This window comes from Marmota monax, unplaced genomic scaffold (assembly GCF_021218885.2).
Source record: "Marmota monax isolate L192 unplaced genomic scaffold, Marmota_monax_Labrador192_F-V1.1 WCK01_AAM20220418_F8-fsc00038, whole genome shotgun sequence".
In the NCBI taxonomy this organism is placed as follows: Eukaryota; Metazoa; Chordata; class Mammalia; order Rodentia; family Sciuridae; genus Marmota; species Marmota monax.
This window is the reverse complement of record NW_026692498.1, coordinates 3721243-3739817: the sequence shown is the minus strand read 5'-3', so window position 1 is coordinate 3739817 and position 18575 is coordinate 3721243. Positions and strand designations below refer to the sequence as shown.

The following is an 18575-nucleotide window of genomic DNA, read 5'->3' as shown; positions in this document are numbered from 1 at the left end:
ACTGGTGCTGTGCTGCGTGCAGAAGGATTGGCCCCCTCATCCTCGTATCTGGCCCCCCCCCCCCCCCCCGTGCCCTGTGTGGGAGCAGCAGGCCTGGAGTGCTGCCGGGTTGCTGTGGCGCCCTGGCACTTCCTGGCTCCGCAGGCCGCCACTGACCCCAGCGCATGCGTGACTGAGAGTGGGCTGACCCTCCACAGACTGTCTCCCAGAATTCTTCACTCCCTGCTTTCTCCCATGGCAGCTAAGAGGCAGCGAGGGCATCCCCACCCTGTCACTCTGGCTCTTGGCCTACAAGTGTTTTCCCCTGTGGCTGGGGCCAGCGCTCAGGGCCCAGTACAGGTCGTGGCCTGTGGGTGTCTGACCGCCGTGATTGCTGCTCATGTGGTGGGGGGGTACGAGCAGAGTCCCCAAGCAGCGACCCCCTGGTTGAGGAGGTGAGAAGCCATTCTGCGGAGAGCATGGATGGTTGTTGGGTTCGGGGGCCGCCTCCTGATTGGCAGAGTTGAGATGTGGCACAGGGCTGCCCTGCCCTGTACTTCAGCCTACCCTGGAGAGAGGACCCCTGCCCAGAGCCCAGGAGCCAGACTTCTGATGAGCAGACTTCTAGCCCCAGCCTGACTTGAGGCCACAGTTCCTTTACAGAAAAATGTTGAGATACTTTTACTTGTCTCTGCCTTTTTTAAAATCAAAGACCTTTGGAAATGAGCTAAGGAGGCTTGTTCTTGCTCATGGCTGAGAGTGCTCGTCCTGGGGGAGCACTCTAACCAGATCAAGTCAGCTTGTACTCAGGAACAGGGACTAGAGTGCACAGCAGGCAGACTGCACTGCCAGTGCCAGCCCAGAAGTGGCCCTGAGGTACTCAGAGGGCCTGCAACGTGGCCTCCAGCTAGCCTGATGCCCTGCGCCTCGTAGTGCCCACCCTGGCCCCTTGGCTCCCTCTGGCTTCAGCCATTGGGCTGAGAGCAGCTGTGAGCCCTAGCAGCGAGGAGCCTTGGGAGAGCTGCAGCACAGCCTCCCGCTCTGTTGTCCCTTGTTAACTGTATCTACGTGGCACTTACGTTTTTTGGTGGGTGGAGGTTGGTGTAGGGTTTCCTTTCTTTCTTTTTCTTTTTCTTTTTTTTTAAATATTATTTATTTATTTATTAACAATACCTTTATTTACTTAGTTATTTTTATGTGGTGCTGAGGATCAAACCCAGTGCCTTATGCATGCTAGGCAAGCACTGTACCAGTGAGCCACAGTCCTAGCCCCTGGTGTAGGGTTTCTTTTGGGGTTCTGGGGTCAAACCCAGGGCCTTGCACACCCAGCATACAGTCTGCGTGGGAAGACTGTTGTGAGTACCTTGAGTCAGTCGTCACTAGGGGACTTCAGACTCGCCAGAAGTGGCAAGTGGGTCTTCCTTTGCCTGTATTTGGGTACTGTGGGGGGAGGTGCTGGCATCCAAGCTCAGGAAATCCTGTGCTGCATAGTGTTGCTGACCACGTGGGGCAGAGTGTGGTCATTCCTCAGTGGGAGGAGCTTGGGTGTGTGTCGTGCCAAACTTCTGTGGGCTTCTGAGCTGGAGCTATGCGAGGAGCCCCTGCTCGGCCCCTTCTCTGCCTGTGGCTTATGTGTGTGCCTCTCCTCTTTATCACGCTTCCCCCTGCCCTGGACGTGGCTGGTGCACTGGGTCGCCTCAGACCACAGGAAATGTCTGGTTGACACACGAGGAGATGGAGACCCTTGCTGCCACGCCACACACGGTCAGTCACACCCTGCAGCTCGCACCCCATGGTGCGCTTGCCGCTGAGTCCAGCTGATTTTTGCCTTTTTGTTGAAAACTAAAACTATCAAATTTATTTTGTATTTAATTGTTTCAGATAAGTATTCCTCTTAGGTTATTAGTTAAACGTGTAAAGTAGAATTTTGTGCTTTGTTTTAGATTTTTTTTCTGGAACTTAAAGCTGGTAGCCTCACTCTGCTTGGAGTGATTGTAATTTCTCTCTGCATTTGGAGAGACTGCAGTTTAGCACCGTGGATCGTCTGACCCCAGCTTGCTCCTTTGACGGCTGTGGTGCATGAGAGTCTGCTCCCTGCATGGCTGGTGTTGGTGTTGCGTGCTGCATGATGTGTGGTGCTGTGGACGTTTGCTCCCTCGTGCTGCACCCGCCCTGCAGAGCTGACGTGGCTCACCTCTACTAATGGTCATGTTCTTTTGCATTCCTAACCACGTGACGTCAGGAAGACGAGGAGGGAAGCTGGGCTCAGGTTGGAGCTTTTCTATGATACCTTCTTCGCTCTGTGTTGGAGTACGAAAACTCGTACAGTGTGCTTTTCCAGGGGTCTTAGCGTCTTAATCAACTAGTAGTGTTTTTAATGATCTGAAAACATTAATCAAGTGAAGCATAGGATTAAAGAGTGCGTCTCATGGACAATTTTGAATGTCCCTCCTGAGGAGCCGTGGAAGCTGAACCTGGGATCTTTCACACTCAGCCCTGCAGGTGGCTCCTGAGGTTGTGCACACCTAGCTCCATCCGGGGTAGCGCTAGTCAGACCAACTGGCAAGAAACCATGGGACACAGTACAAAACTCCAGCGCTGGCAAGGTGCCTCCTCCTCTCTGTTGGCATTTCACTAAGAATATCCTAACACTGTAGGTTTAAAGATTTTATTGATGATCTCAGAAATAAAGCCTCTTGGTCTGGGGGTGTAGCTCAGTGGAAGAATACTTGCCTAGCGTTGGCAAGGTCCTGGATTTGATCTGCAGTACCAAAAAAAAGGAATAGAAATGAGCGCGAGCTGTTTCCTCCTCTGGTACTTAGGAAATATAACCAGTGACGCTGGATGCTCCAGCCATGCCTGTCGTCCCAGTGACTCGGGAGGCTGAGGCAGGAGGATAGCGAGTTCCCGGCCAGCCTGGGCAACTAGCGAGACCTTGTCTCAAAATAAAAAATAAAGAGGGCTGGGATGTAGCTCAGTGGTTGAGCACCCGCGGGTTCCATCTGCAGTGTGCATGTACGTGTGTATAGATGGACGTGGAAAGAGGGAGGTAGGAGAAGAGCACCCCGCTATCCCACTTTTCGTCCCTCTTACACCAAGGAGGAGTGGCTGTGGACGCTGGGTTTCACCACCCTGGGCTAGGGGTCTGTGGCTCCCTCCAGGCATAACCTCATTAATTATCATTTAGGCCTTTTGTGGGACCAATAAGGACTATCAGTGGATTAAATAGGACTCATTTCTTAATTGCTTAAATTTCAGGGCATTTTACGGGATGACACTGAACACTATCAGCAGTTGAATGTGAAATTGCCAGCATCAGAGACATGCAGGAGACATTAAATAGCTTGACACGTACCCTTGGCCATGGAACCATGACTAGGGACTGTGCAGGTGCAGGGTGGCCCACCATGCTGTGGCTGGCCTCTGCTGGTGTCACTTTACTCCAGGCCAGGGCAGGCACACAGCCTGCTCTCCCTGCTGCCCTGCAGTGGCAGCTGCTTGTTCTGTTTCGTTTTGGTGCTGGGGATTATACCCAGGGGTGCTCTACCACTGAGCTGTGTCCCTGCCCTTTTTATTTTTTATTTTGAGACAGGGTCTCACTAAGTTGCTGAGACCGGCCTCCAACTTGCAATCCTCCTACCTCAGCCTCCTGAGTCACTGGGATTACAGGCATCATCAGCTCTTAGCCAAGAGGAGATGTAAACTGCCCCTGGACCCTCAGGGAGGAAGCACCGAGGCGCTTGCACTTAACAGATAGGAGAGTGCTGCTGTGTGGACACTGCCAGCTGCCAGGAGCCTCCATGAGCAGGACCAGCACAGAGCTCCATCTCGCTGAGCACAGCTGGGCCTGAGGGTGTGAGTGCACACTGTGTGGGGGTGCTCTGACGTGAGCCCCTTCTTGCTGCCGGCAGTTCCAGTACAGCCATGCAGACTGTGAAGAGTATGTGCTACGAGACCAGAGACCGTGGCTCCTGTGGGTTCTGCTTCCATGTATTGCCATGGTTTGGTGTTTTGGTTGGTTGGTTGGTTGGTTTATTTTGGGGTACCAGGGTTTGAACTCAGGGGCGCTTGACCACTGAGCCACATCCCCAGCCCCATTTTGAATTTTATTTAGAGACAGGGTCTCACTGGGTTGCTTAATACCTTGCTGTTGCTGAGGCTGCCTTTGAACCCGCAATCCTCCTGCCTCACCCTCCTGAGCTGCTGGGATTACAGGTGTGCACCACTGTGCCCAGCTTGGTTTGTTTTTGGTTTTTTTTTTTTTTTTTTTGGAGACAAGGTCTTGCTGAGTTGCAGGGGCTGGCCTCAAACTTGTGATCTTCCTGCCTCATCCTCCTGAGTTTCTGGGATTGCAGGCGTGGGCCCAGCTTTACAATTCTGTAGTAGACATTTTCTTTACTTTTTCTGCCCATTCAAGAATACATAGCCTGCAGAGCAGAAGACGGCCTCCAGCCTCCATGCTGTGAGCAGTAGGCCCAGGAGGAGGGTGGAGAGAGTGAACTGGTGGTGAGACCACAGTGTGCCTGTCACCTCACTCCCAGTTGTTCAGAGGAGCATTGTTTCCTGTTGGAATTTGAGTCGCTCCTTCCAGCTTGACTGGAACAAATATCACATTGGATGGACGTGGTGGTGGTGTGTGCGCCTGCAGGGTTGCTGTGAAGGTGACCTGTCTTGGCTGGAGGGCACCCGGGCTTTCCCTGCTGTGTATGTGCAGTTATGTTTGTTTTTCATTGTACAAACCTCACACGCGTTCGATTCATCTGAGAATTTTACAGAGTTGAATGCCATTACAGATGATGTGTGAGAAGCTCAGTTTCAACTTCACTGCTAGTTTTCAAAACACTTCCCCCTCGCTCTCTCTTCTCTCCTTTCCCTCCTTCCCTCTCTCGCCCGAGCCACTGTATGACTGAACCACATCCCCAGCCCTTTTTATTTTATCTTGAAACAGGGTCTCACATAGTTGCCCAGGTGGGACTTGAACTTGGGATCCTTCTGTCTCCGCCTGCCAAGTTGCTGGCCCTGAAGGGATAGCCATGATGCCCAGCCTAGAAATACGGTTCACTCTCACGCATCGGCCTCGCACCCTGGAGCTCTGCTCAGTGCGCGTGTCGGCTCTGACAGCTGATTCATAGGTCCTTCCTGTCCTGTCCTCTGTAAGGACTTGGTCTCTGCCCAGCAGTGTGCTCTCTCATTCTTTCCTTGCTCTGTGCGGTGGCCAGGCCTCCAGGGCAGCGCTACTTGGAGCTGGTAGGATGGGCGCCACTGCCTGCTTGCTGCTCCCCTGAGGGGAGGCCAGCTGTGGACGTCTGCGGCTGCCTGGCCTCAGGTCACGGCAGTCTCCGTCATCCCTACCTTGCTGTGCTACACCTCTTTATTTTTATTTTGAGACAGGGCCTCAGTTGCTGAGGCTGGCCTTGAACTTGCCATCCTCCTGCCCCAGCCTCCCAAGTTGCTAGGATTGCACACGCGCACCACCACACTGAATGGTTTTCTTTTCCAATCTCTTCATGTAGGGTAAACTTCATTGATTTTTTTTTTTTTTTTTGTGCCCTCCAAATGTTGAACTAATCTTTGTGCCTGGAATAATGAACCCCATTAGTCAAAATATCTTATTTTTTAAATATTTTATTGACTTGCTAATATTTTGTTAGGGATTCTTACATGATTGTTTAGTGTTAATTTTCAGCTATTTGGGCAGTTTCTAGCTATCTGCCTCCTTCCTCCACCTCCAGGTGGCTGGCACCGCAGCAGCACCACTGCATCTGACCTGCTGAATTCTGATTTATTTTATTAAGGTCAGAGGACACCCTTTGTGTGATTCCTGCTTCTAAATATGGTGAGAGGCAGTGCACCTCAGTGGTGGGCACGTGCGCGGCATGCCCGTGCCCAGGGTTCAGTCCCCAGCACCATCTGAGGAGGGCTCCTGCTGCACCGGGCCTGGCACACAGCTCTCGCCCTGCTGCTCCGTGGGGCAGAGGTTGCTGGGGCCCAGCAGCTCCAGGCTGGGCTGTGCTGTGCCAGTCTGGTGTCTTCATCCCTTGGCACTGAGGAGCCAGTGAGCTTATGCCGCTGCCCGACTCAAGCCCAGCAGCTTGGAAGGACCGTGGGGAGGAGGAGAGGAGAGGGCTCTGTGAGGTGCGACCAGAGCAGGGGGTGACATGCGTCCTTCGGAGCACTTCCTTTCCGTTACCGTCTTCTCCAACCAGTGATTGAGAGAAGAGTGTCGATGTCTTCTGACTATAATTGTGTATTTGTCCCGTTCAGTCCTGTTAGTTATTGGTTTATTTCTTTTTTAAAACTATTTTTTACTTTTTAGCTGCAGTTGGACACAATACCTTTATTTTATTTATTTTTATGTAGTGCTGAGGATGGAACCCAGGGCCTCACACGAGAGATGAGCATGAGCCACAACCCAGCCCCTTAAAACTATTTTCACACTTACTTCTCCGGATTTTGAAATACACAGATGTTTTGCTTAGGAAAGAAAAGGGTTGAAAAATAAAGCTAGAACCAAGCAGGGGTAGTGGCACTGCCATCGGGGAGGGAGACACAGGATCGCAAGTTCAGGGCCAGCTGGGCAACATAGTAAGGCTCTGCCCCGAAATGGAAAAGCAAAAGGGCCAAGGATGCAGGGTTCAGTTTCCACCAAGACCAAAGCCCGCCGCCTGCCCGAGGTGTCCTAGCGAGCAGGGCTGCTGTCCTTCAAGCTTGTTCATGAGTCGTTACCTCCGCCCCATGGGGCTGCTGTAGGGCAGCTGCTCAGGGGACACTGCTAGGCCGTCACCATTTTAGTGTGATTTGGTAAAGAAGTTAAATTTTTATTATAAATGAGTTAAATTTTTAATTTTTGTATGAAATTTTACTAGCATATTTTAAATGTGGGAACACGTCAAGTTATTTAGAAATTATAGAGCAGTTTTGCCCTTAGTTTAGCTTTCAAAAATATGTAGCAGTGAGAAATCCAACCTCCTATCATCCACTCGTTATGAACAGACGCTCGCATATGGGGACATGAACCACGAGTGGATCGGCAACGAGTGGCTGCCCAGCCTGGGCCTCCCTCAGTACCGCAGCTACTTCATGGAGTGCCTGGTGGATGCCAGGATGCTGGACCACCTGACCAAGAAGGACCTGCGGGGGCAGCTGAAGATGGTAGACAGCTTTCACAGGTAAGCGGCACCACGGGCCCACTCCCAGCCCAGACTTGACGGCCACTGTCTCCTGATCTCTGCTGTTGTTGGTCACTAGGAACAGCTTCCAGTGTGGAATCATGTGCCTGCGAAGATTGAATTATGACCGGAAAGAACTGGAGAGGAAGAGGGAGGAGAGTCAGAATGAAATAAAAGGTGAGTATTTGTGCCCAGAGGATGAAGTGTATGGGCTTGGATACCCCTGTGGCCCATACAGCAGCCTCAGTGATGAAAAAAATCAAGGGCAAGAACTTAAAAAAAAGACTGGGACTCAGCAGCAGGCACTGGCCAAGCATGCTCCAGGCCCTGGGCGCCATCTCCAGCACCCAGAGGAGGGCAGGGAAGGCTTCAGGTGGAGACGGCTGTGCCGGCCTCACCCAGGAGAGAATGGCGAATGCCAGTCCCTGGAGAGCACTGGTGCCTGCATGAGTCTGAGCCACATACCTGGGGCTGCTTTTCTCCTGGGACTTCAGAGGTCTGAGCCACATCCCCGGTCCTTCTTATTTTATTATTTTGAGACAGGGTCTTGCTAAGTTGCTGAGACTAGCCTTGAATTTGCCATCCTCCTGCCTTAGCCTCCTGAGTCACTGGGATCAGAGGCGTGCGCCACCACACCCAGCTGGTTTTCCTCCTATTGCCTATGCCAAATGTGCTGCTGCTCAGCAGTGCTGTCCCCCCACCCCACCCCGTGCTGCGTCACTGGGGTGAAGTGTGAGGCACCAGTGCTCTGGGGTTCGCCCAGGGCCACATGCAGAAGCACCAACTGCACCTGCAGCTCTGCTCCCACAGAGCATGAGGCCCTGAGCAGCCTTCAGCCTGTCGGGGAAAGGAGTCAGGTCCATCAGCCGGAAACGGGCTGTAGCCCAGGAGGCCCTGACTGCCCGTGGAGCCAGGAGGCCACTGATCCCAGCAGTGGTGGTGGGAGGGAGCCAGCCACCCTGGAGAGCGGCAGCCCCCGCACTGCTCTAGGCCTCCATGCCATCTCTGCGGCCCTGCAACGGCCTTGTGCATCCCTGGTTCTCCCTGAGAGAGAAGCTAAAGTGCAGTTGGAGGAGGCCATTTGGATGCCACTTGCTCACAGTTGTGTCAGCACAAGTCTTGGGAAAGACCACAGGTTGGCGTTGGCACCGACAGGTACGCGCGGCCTTGTATCCAGGTGGCGAGAAGCGGACACAGTCCTCTGCTGTGTTCTTTGTGTCCCTTCTGCATCCCTTCACAGTTAACAAGAACGGCCTTTGGAAGTGGTTGGTGAGCATCTGAGTGGATTTCTAATCGAGCAGATTTTGTAATTTAATTTGCACAAGCTGTCCAAAGTCTTTAAGATGCTGGGTGGTGTCTTTATGTCTCTCTCTTTAAAGTGGGAAAAATGTTTAGGATATTTACCATGAGTGGAAACTTCTAGTCCAGAAGCTGTTTGTGCTGAAGTGAGTGAGGTGTCCAGGTGGTCATAGGGCTGGGGGTCTGTGTGTGAAACGTTGGTCCGTGCTGGGGCCTGCTGGGGCCTGTGCTGTCTGGCCTCGCTCTGATCTGCAGAAGGAGCTTCTTCCTGTTGTGCTCAAGAGGAGCTCCGACGGGAGCCCTCTCCTGGGGAGTCTCAGTGCCAGGCGTGGCAGTCCTCAGCGTTTCAGGGGTGTGGTGAAGAGGCTCTCTGAAGCCATAGTCACAGGGTTACTCTTTTGCAGATGTGCTTGTTTGGAGCAACGATCGAGTGATTCGCTGGATCTTGTCAATTGGTCTTAAAGAATATGCAAACAATCTCATAGAGAGCGGCGTTCACGGGGCACTTCTTGCTTTGGATGAGACCTTTGATTTCAACGCACTGGCACTGTTGTTGCAGATCCCAACCCAGAACCCCCAGGTATGCCAGGCCCTGGCCACGCCCCACCCACTCAGGCAGTGTTCAGTTGTTCATGGTGGAGAAGAAGGTGACCTCAGCCACTAGTGCTCTCTCTCTCCTATCACTATCCCTCACCCAGTGGTTCAAAATCAGCAGATGCTTTATTAATATTTTTGTTTTTCATCCTTCCATTTTCTGATGCAAGCATTAGATTCTTGAAGTAAACAAAAGAAGATTGTTTCATGGTAGGGCTGGGAGTGTAGCTCAGTGGTAGAGCACTTGTCTGGCATATGAGGCACTGGGTTTGATCCTCAGCTCCACATAAAAGCAAATAAATAAAATAAAGGTATCATGTCCATCTACAGCTAAAGAAAAAAAAAAAGAATATTTTATTGTAGTTCTGCTTGTCAACGCAGAGATACACGCAGTTGTTACATCACAGAGAAATATCTGGGTATGCCTCCTGGAGGTCTTTTGACCTTTGCCAGTCTTTTTGACTCATGAGCCCATTTGTGATGTTTGTGTTCTACAGAACGTCGAATGCTTTTGTCAGTCGCCTGACCAGTGCACACAGCACACTTCCTGTGCACTTCCAGGAGGTGACAGGTCCCTCCCTCTGCCCTGACAAAAGCCCTGATGCTAAACATTATCATGGCTCCGGGTTTCCAGGAGTTCAGTTGAGTTTTCGAGTCTCAGTTTCAAAGATAATTGTAATATGCAAACCTTCTTAAAACTAGAATGATGAGAGTTTTGGTGGTGGTTTTGTTATTTCAGGCTCGAGCTGTCTTAGAAAGAGAGTTTAACAACCTTTTGGTCATGGGGACCGACAGAAGGTTTGATGAGGTAAGTTTTCAGTTGTACAGTGTGTGGTGGGGCTGGGGTGGAACCCAGGAGCACTGTATCACTGAGCCACATCCCCAGCCCTTTTTCTCTTTTGAGACAGTGACTTGCTAAGTTGCTTAGGGTCTCACTTAATGGGTGAGGCTGGCTTTGAACTCAGGATCCTCCTGCCTCAGCTTCCCAAGTTGCTGGGATTCTGCACCCGGCTTCACAAAACAGTCTTGTTTTCATTTTTACTATTTTTGATACTCCTCAAAAATGGTTTTCACATCATAAAACTGGTTGCAATCTAGGAATGTAACCTATAAGTTGTGTTTCAAGGACAACTGGATCTCCCACCCCAGTCCAGAGTCCTGTGCTTTGCTGTGCATGGAGGCACGTTTCAGGAGTATATCAACGCCCAATGTGAATATCCTCTCACACAGCCGCGGCTCGTTCATTCCCACGTTAGGTGCTCCTCACTGGGCCTTAGGGAGAGCTCAGTGGGGTGGGGGAGAAGCCACCTCCTGTGACGACGAGGCTGGTCAGCAGTGGCCTGGCGTCAGGCGGGGCTCTCTTTACGATGAATCAAGGTGCACCCCACAGCTGGAGAGTGACGTCGCACACAGGCAGTGCAGTGGGAGCAGCACGTCCCCTGGGAGCTCAGGGCACGCCCCAGGAAGGGGTGTGCTGCATGGGGACCAGGACACATGCACAGGTCCCACTTTCCTCCCAAAGACAGTCACTCTGCCAGCCGCAACTGTCCTTTATTTGTGTGTTTATTTATTCATTCAGGCAGGTGGGCAGATACAAAGGTAGGTGCGGGGGACTGGACCTGGGACACTGTACCCCTGCGCTACATCTCCAGCCCTTTTCATGTTTTTATTCACCTTCTATTTTGAGATAGGGTCTGGCTAAGATGCCCAGGGTCTTGCTGAGTTGCTGAGGCTGGCCTGGAACTTGTGAGCCTCCTGCTTCAGCCTGCGGGACGGCTGGATCCCGGCTGTGCTGCCTCGCCCCCCTGTGCTTTCACTTAGAAACGAAGCTTGTTTTTGGTCACAGGATGATGACAAAAGCTTCAGGAGAGCACCTTCGTGGAGGAAGAAGTTAAGACCAAAGGACGTCCGGGGCTTGGCGGCCGGGTCAGCAGAGACGCTTCCGGCCAACTTCCGGGTTACTTCTTCTATGTCCTCCCCCTCTATGCAGCCAAAGAAGATGCAGCTGGACGGTAGGTGGTGGGCCGCGTGACCCACCACTCGCTGGAGCATGAGCATCCCTCTTACCTAGAATGGCCATCTCGTGTGCTACCAGACGTTTAAGTGTGGCTGCATGCCCAGATGTCAGTGTTTTAAAATCAGCCCTAACAAGCGTTCATAAAAGTTCAGCAACAATAGAGGATTTTTAAGAACATCTTGTCTGGTTGAATCTGAGCATATTCTCTCAACTAATAAATTGAAGCCCCGGTGGTGTGCTCAGGGCTGTGGCTGCCGTCTTGACGTGGCATGTGGGTGTGGCAGGCAGCCCTGGAAGCAAGCTCTTGAGATCGCACTGTGGCCGCTTTCAGACCACAGTGTTCACTTGTCTCCACGCTGGGAAAAACGGTGGAGTGATTTTAAACCTGACAGAGTTTTCAGTGTCTGCAAGCCCCGCCTCTACTGCCTTCTGCCCACCACCATGGCCTTTCTGTGTAAGCCCACGTGTGCCTGTCAGGAAAGGGCTGCCAAGGAGACGGGACCCTGCTGGAGGCTGGGTGGAGCCAAGCTGGCCAGCCCCAGGCTTCCCAGAGAGGCCTGGGCTGCTCCCTGGGGTGGCCTCTCTGGCCCCAGGACTCAGCTGGTGTGTGGCTGGGAGGTTCCTGGGAAGGCCCTGCTCTGACCTGGGCTGACTAATGGGAGGCGGTGCGGAGAGGAGAGCCACCCTAGGGTTGAGCCCAGTTCCACTGCTCGGAGGTCACGACCTTGGCAGCATTTAGCTGTGCCCTGCTTCAGCTTCCCTGTCTGTGAAACGGGTGTCCCATGGATTCTGCTCACGGAGGCATGGCTGACTGCACGAGTCGGGTCATTGGCAGCCCCTTTACGGGCGCGGGCTTCGTTTGCTCTGTTTCTTGGTGCAGACGATGGGCTGTGGAGAGCAAGTGGCTCTCAGAATGTCCTTTTGGGGTTCAGTGTCTTCTGCCATTAGCACCTCCCACAAGGAGGTTTTGCTCTCACGTCATACGTACACATCAGGGAAAAGCACGTATATAGGAAGTTTTATTAGCTGGACACTCTTGGTGAGAATGGCTTAGCACAGCATTTTTGGTAAAAGCTGGATTTTCTTTTGCCGGAGTTTAGTAATATACTTAAAGGGCAAAATCCAGTGTGTGTTTTAACTGGCAGCTTTCGGAGGATGAGCATCTTTCTTCTGAGGAGCATGCGGATGACTAACCCATGCCCACTGTGTCATGGCCCTTGGCTGCTGGTCTATCCAGTAGGGACAGTCCCTATGGGCGCTGGGCCTGTGTTCTCATTGTACATTTCCTCCTCACGCTGCATTTCTTCTGTTAAATGTTAAGTGCAACAATAAGAACAAGAGTTTAAACTGACTAGAAATAAACCGAGGAGACTTTGTCTCCCAGAAACACTGAAGGTGTTGCAGCTGGTGAGTTGGGTGGCTTACTGACTGGGGAGGGAGAGCAGGGGCCACTCCAGCAGCTTTCCTGGGCTCGAGATCCGGACGCACAGAGATAGCCAGTCCCATCAACCCATGGCAAGATGTTGCTCAAAGTGGTCCCCATATACCTGAGGGAAACCAGAAACTGCAGCTGGGGCAGCCGTACCTGCTCTAGGTGTCCTACCTGCCTTATGGTTTGCGAGGGGCTGGGCTCACCCCTGGGGCCTCAGGGTACGTTTCTTAAACAAGAACTCAGCTCTGTGGTCTCCATCGCTTCTAGTTGAAACACACTGGAGTAAGAGAAGTCATTGTCCTAGCCTGCGCCCTGGCTGGACACCCCTGGACCTGCTCTTTACCTCTGACCCATCCCATGAGCAGCGAGTGCCGGGCAGCAGGTTCCACCCCTGTCCTGGGTGGAGTTGGTCCCTTTCTGGCAGCCCTGTCCCAGGGCAGGGGCCATCCCACAGGAACAGGTGCTGGTGCACCTCATAGGGTTCTTGGAGGTTCAGTGCTAGGGCCAAAGGAAAGGTCTGTTTAACCGTAAATGCAGAGATTGAGGAGGAGCCAAGTGACTGCTTTAAGTGGTTGTCCTTTACTTATGCACATGTGTGTTTTGGAGTCATTTCTGTGTGCATAGTGCGCCCTTGCTGTTGTAGAGCAGGTGCCAGTGTCCTCGGGCTCCTGGGAGGTGGGAGGGACCCTCTTGAGCCCCCTGGTGCTCTTGCCCTGGCCGTCTCCCCACTCCAGCAGGCTCCCTCAGCTCCCGGGAGGCCCCACCCTAGGCGAGGAGATGTGCCCTGTGTGAGGTCTCAAAACTAACTGCACGCTGTGTTTGCACGCTTCCTGCTGTGGTGGTCGGAGCAGGCAGTGTATCGGGAGCACAGAGGTTGGATTCTGCTACAGTCAGGACTTACTCCTGCTGAAGCCTCCTCCGGTGAGTAGAGAGCAGCACCGTCCCCGGGAATGTTCCGGGCACACATTGGCAGGCCTGGAGCTCAATGCCAGGCGAGGCTGTGGGCACTGGTACTTGAGAGCCAATTCTGCTGCTGTGGAAGTACACCTGTCAGGTGGCTCTGGTGCTGCGCCTGTCAGGAGGAGGGCGCTGTGACCTCGTCCCTCCTCACGCCTGCGCGCAGGGGCCTGCTGGTGGGGAGCACATCCTCGGGAGCGGGCCAGAGCCCAGTTGGGAATGCGCCTCGTGAGGCTGCTGCATCGAGTGACACCAGAGCCGTCCGCCTAAAGGTTGACTTTGAAGCACAGAGCCACGTCTCTGGGCCTGCTCTGGTGACTGGGATGTGTCTGTGCGGGGGGTCCTGTCCCACAGGTCCAGGGTGCTGCTGGCCTCAGCCTGCCCCGTGAGAGCTCTCGCAGGGGGAGCTGCCTGCTTTGCTCCGCTGGGCATCTTAGCTGGATTTGGGTTGGCTTTGGGTCTTGCTTGCTTAGTTGGTGCCTTCTTTGCATGCCCTCGGGGACAGTGCAGACCCTGGTGCGCTCATAGTGATGCTCGGGCCGGGCAGGGGTGGCAGGGGCGGGACTGCAGGAGGGCGCGTGCTGAGCGCGGCCTCTGTTCTCTCTTGCAGTGTACCCGCACTACTTCTACAGATGACCCAGCCTTCTGAATCCAGCAGACGACAGTTTAGAATTCAATGGATCTTTAATCTGTTGATACTCCTTATATGGACCCTAAGATATTTTATTACAGAGTTTTTAACTAGTGAAAAATTCAAGAATATCATAGAGAAAATATTTTAGAATTTACTGTTTCTTATATTTATGTGAACTCCGCTCCTCCTGGCGTAGTTACTGCTTCCCCCCGGGTCCAGACTCTGGGTGCCTTCCCGTTCGTGGCTTATCCTAATGGCAGTCCTTCACGTGAATGTACTGTAATGCTTGTATGTATTGATCCTATGAACAAATGTAGGGCTTTTGTAAATTATGCACTTATTGTAATTATACTGTTTAATTTTTTAATGATAAACCAGGACAGAGAGAAGGATTTTACTGCGTTTATAAAATCAACGTGACACAGCTGTGTCATAGCATCATCCTTTACCAGCTCACACAATCATTTTGAAATAAGCAGACTTCATTTCAAGCGATTACTGTTGGATTTTAATGACCAACCTTAACTATACTTTTTCTATCAAGAAATCTCAGCTTCTGATAAACTTGGGGCTGAAGGGTTGAGAACACTGTGGAAGTCCCCAGCCCTGGCTCAGCTTCCCCGCCCAGTCTCTGGACTTGAAGGCTTGCCCTGGCACTGACTGCAGCTGGGAGCCACAGGGAGCCGCTCAGCGGGACCTGGGGCCTGGGGCACCTCCGTCCAGGCAGCAGGTGGGGGCGCCCTCCAGCTGCTCTTGAGGACCAATCCAGCACTGTGGCTCGCTGGCTCCCAGAGGTGGTCTCCTGGCGAGGGCGAGGGCGAGGGCGAGGGCAGGGCTCCTGAAACCGCGTGCAACTCTAACAAAGGCCTTATTTTTCTTGTGTAAATCTTGTTTTTACATATGTTTGTACACATGTTTAAAGAATGAACCTCGTGGTGCATTTTTAGACTTGGATGGTGTAGCCATTTTGCATTGTCTGAGTAGCAGATGTAACTTACTTTTTAAACGGCACATTAAAAGCCAGCCCGGAGAGTCAGATCATGGTGTTATTTATTAGCAGCTGATGTGCAGATGGAGGGCGCTGTCTCTTTACATTTGGCTTCTGCTTTTGATTCACTTGTACAATTCATTGTTACTGTTGTGTTTTTCTATTAATCTTTTGTGGACTTCCTGATTATGTAACAAAGTATGTACAGTCTACTTTTGAACTATTTTTATCACAGTATTATTTATTGCTTTCTTTCAATAAAGTACTGAAGCATTTTCCACTGCCAGTGAGGAATGCTGGGAGTAAGCCGTCATCACGCTGAAAACGGGCTGTGGCAGTGTCGCCATCTGAAAGGGACACTGAAGGCCAGAAGAGGGCAGTGGAGGAGCGGGTGTCATCCCACAAGAGCATCCTGACATGCGCGGAGAGTCCCCAGTGTCCTGTCCAGCCGCTGCCTCTGCTCTCCCACCCACACCCACTGCCTCATCTCTGGCACCCTTCCAGATGCGTGGGTGCTGGGCACCAGGACGCCTGCTGCCCTGGGGGCTCACACGGGTCCTGAGTCACGGAGCAGCCCAGTGAGGCAGAGGGAGCCAGGCTCCTGGGAGGGACTGTGCGGGGGTGCTGAGAGGCTACTCAGTGGCCAACCGGGCAGCCAGAGCAAGTGCCTGTGCGGCCGGGGATGGCATCACATCTGGGGGTGGCACGGCCAGCACTGCTGGTGTCTGCCCCGCTGAGGCCAATGGGCTTTCCCGGAGGGCACCATGCCGTCTTGGGACAGAGGTACCTGGCTCGTCTCTGTTGGGGCAGAGCTGACCGGAGTCTGTGTCCTGTCTGGGGCCTGTGTGCACTGGCCCGGTGTTCAGGACCTGTGGTCTCTGGCTGGGCTCCGTGCTGCACCTGCCCACGGCAGCGTCGGCTATGCTGGCTTTGGGCCTTCCCGAGGACGCCGGGCTTGCACTGCTCTGCTGTGTCCCCCGGCAGCTGCCGCTGCTCACTCACCCACCACGTGGCCCATCAGCTGTCCCGTGGCCTAGGGGCCCTGTGCTCAGCTGAGTGCACTGCTGCCACGCGTGGCCGCCTGCTGCCCAGGGTGGTTGTGGGCCTCTCCCCAGTCAGGTTTCCATGGTGGTGGGGGAGCCTCTCTTCCCTCATCCCTCCTCCAGGCAGTGGGTGGACGGGTGTGGTCACTGCTGCTATTCTGGACACCCACATGCGACTTACTGCACTTCCAAATGTCTCAAATACTTCTGTCTCCTCGTTTCCTGGGCTCCTTCCTTGGTGAGAATGAGAAGCCTCTTCGTTCCCTGGACTCAAAGCGCGAGCCTTTCCAAGTACAGCTGTGCCCGTATTCACAGAGTACTGTCCTCAGACCCGGGCACCAGGGTCCACAGCTGCTCGAGTTTCCCGGGGAACCTCCCTGTGCACGCTGTCCGGCGTGCCGAGTCCTCTCAGGAGCTCTGTGCAGTGAGGTGTTTCCTGTGTCATCAGGTGTGATGAGAAAGTGCGCACACTTGAACGTTCTCGAGATGCTCAAACCTGTGATGCGGAGCCATGATACAGAGGGCTGCATCGCCCAGGGCTGGCTCACACAGACCCAGCACAGTCACCGTGGGAGGAGGAGGCAGGACCATCGCGGGGGCTCTAAGGCAGGGCCCTCCCGCCTCCTACAGCTTCGGGGGGTTCCAAGCATTCCTCCACTCTGGGTCACAGCACTGTGGCCTCTGCTCCGCCTGCCTCGGGGTCTCCTCTAAATGTCTTCCCTCTACTTCCTGTGGGGGCACTTCTTCTGGCCCACTCATACAGTTCATTCAGGGAGGTCTCATTTCAAGATCCAGACTTAACATCCACACAGACCCCTTTTCCAAATAAGGTCACATTTGCAGGTTCAGGATTTGGTCATTGACGTGTCTTTTGAGGACCCCCTTCTGCTCTTCACTGTTTCTGGTAAAGATGGCTCACCCTGCCCTGCCCCAGCACCTTGTGGGATCAGAGGCCACTGATATCACGTAAAGGCAAAGTAGGCCGAGAGGAATGCCCTCAGTGGCCCACAGTGCTGCTGGAGAGCACCCCTGGGCTGGAGGAGGGAGCTTCCAGACCCTGCTGAGGGGCGAGGTGAGGAGAGGCCACTAAGACTGACCCAGGGGACCAGCAAGAAAACAGAGGACATTGTAAAATAAAACAGCACTTGGCTCTTGGGACCATCTGGAGTGAGCGTGTGAAGCCTCCCTGCAGATCCGGGCCCCCTGTTCCCGTGCAGCAGCAGCCCTGGGCCCACTTGGTGAGCGCCTGCTGTGTGCCACGTGTTTCAGGTGCTGGGTGACTGCCCTTCCAGGAAAGGGTAAGATTCCAGATTCCATCCAGGTGCAGCCCAGGACTTTGTGCTGTTGGGGAGGGACTGGGTGGAGGAGCTGCCCGGGGAGACCAGCTCCCGGAGTGTCTTCACACTCAAGTGGCCTGCACAACCACTCAGGTAACACTGATGCCGTGCCCAGGACTCGGGGCCCTGGTTGGTGCTCACTGCCCTGTGTCAGGACGAGCTCCTTTTTCCATCTGACCTCTCAGGCAGCAAATCCTGTGCCTTGACCCTGATGGAATAGGTCTCACTGTTCACCTTCCCTTCCAAAGGAGCCAACAGAAACCAGTCCTTGACTCTTTCTTTTTTTTCTTTCAATACCCAAAAATTGAACCCAGGAGCACCCACTGACGACTCACATCAACAGCCAGCCCTTTTAAAAATTTTTTATTTATTCTAATCAGTTATACATGACAGCAGAATGCTCTTCGATTCATGGTACACAAAATAGAGCCCAGTTTTTCACTTCTTTGGTTGTACAGGACGTAAGGTCACACCATTCATGCAATCACACATGTACCTCATTCCACCGCCTTTCCTATCCCCATGCCCCCTCCCCTCCCTCTTGCCCAATTCAAACTTCCTCCACTATCCCATGCCATCCCCCCACTATGGATTAGTATCCATTTATCAGAGAAAACATTAGGCCTTTGATTTGGGGGGATTGGCTTATTTTGCTTAGCATGATATTCTCCAATTCCATCCATTTACCTGCAGATGCCATGATTTTAGTCTTATTGTCGAGTAATATTCCATTGTGTATATATGCCACGTTTGTTTTTTTTTTAAATCCATCTACTGAAGGGCATCCAGGTTGGTTCCACAGTTTAGCTATTGTGAATTGAGCTGCTATAAACATTGATGTGGCTGAGTCCCTCTAGTGGGGCTGATTTTAAGTCCTTTGGGTATAGACTGAGGAGTGGGATAGCTGGGGCAAATGGTGGTTCCGTTCCAAGTGTTTAAAGCAATCTCCGTACTGCTTTCCAGATTGGTTGCACAATTTGCAGGCCCACCACCAATGTATGCGTGTACCCCAACCCTGTTTGAGACAGTCTGGCCAAGTTGCCAGGCTGACCTTGAACCTTTGACCCTGCACTGACACACCCAGCTTACTCTTTACTCTTGGTGAGGGGCAGTCAATGATCTCCTC

The 18575-nt window shown here is 52.9% G+C and overlaps 1 protein-coding gene across 9 annotated transcripts in view; it reads left to right on the top strand.

Moving 5' to 3' along the window:
• Positions 1-15355, top strand: part of Ppfia1 (PTPRF interacting protein alpha 1) — an 89773-nt gene extending 74418 nt beyond the window's left edge. For 3 of the 9 annotated variants that reach the window (XM_058579441.1, XM_058579439.1, XM_058579437.1), the window contains 9 exons: positions 1681-1743; positions 2222-2248; positions 6973-7148; positions 7228-7325; positions 8852-9027; positions 9781-9849; positions 10888-11053; positions 13342-13411; positions 14058-15355. In XM_058579441.1, coding sequence (XP_058435424.1) covers positions 1681-1743; positions 2222-2248; positions 6973-7148; positions 7228-7325; positions 8852-9027; positions 9781-9849; positions 10888-11053; positions 13342-13400 — 834 coding nt within the window. In that variant the 3' untranslated portion in view covers positions 13401-13411; positions 14058-15355. The remainder of the gene's footprint in view (positions 1-1680; positions 1744-2221; positions 2249-6972; positions 7149-7227; positions 7326-8851; positions 9028-9780; positions 9850-10887; positions 11054-13341; positions 13412-14057) is intronic. The other 6 variants (XM_058579443.1, XM_058579438.1, XM_046444935.2 and 3 more) reach the window with 4 other exon arrangements.
• Positions 15356-18575: the final 3220 nt, after the last annotated feature.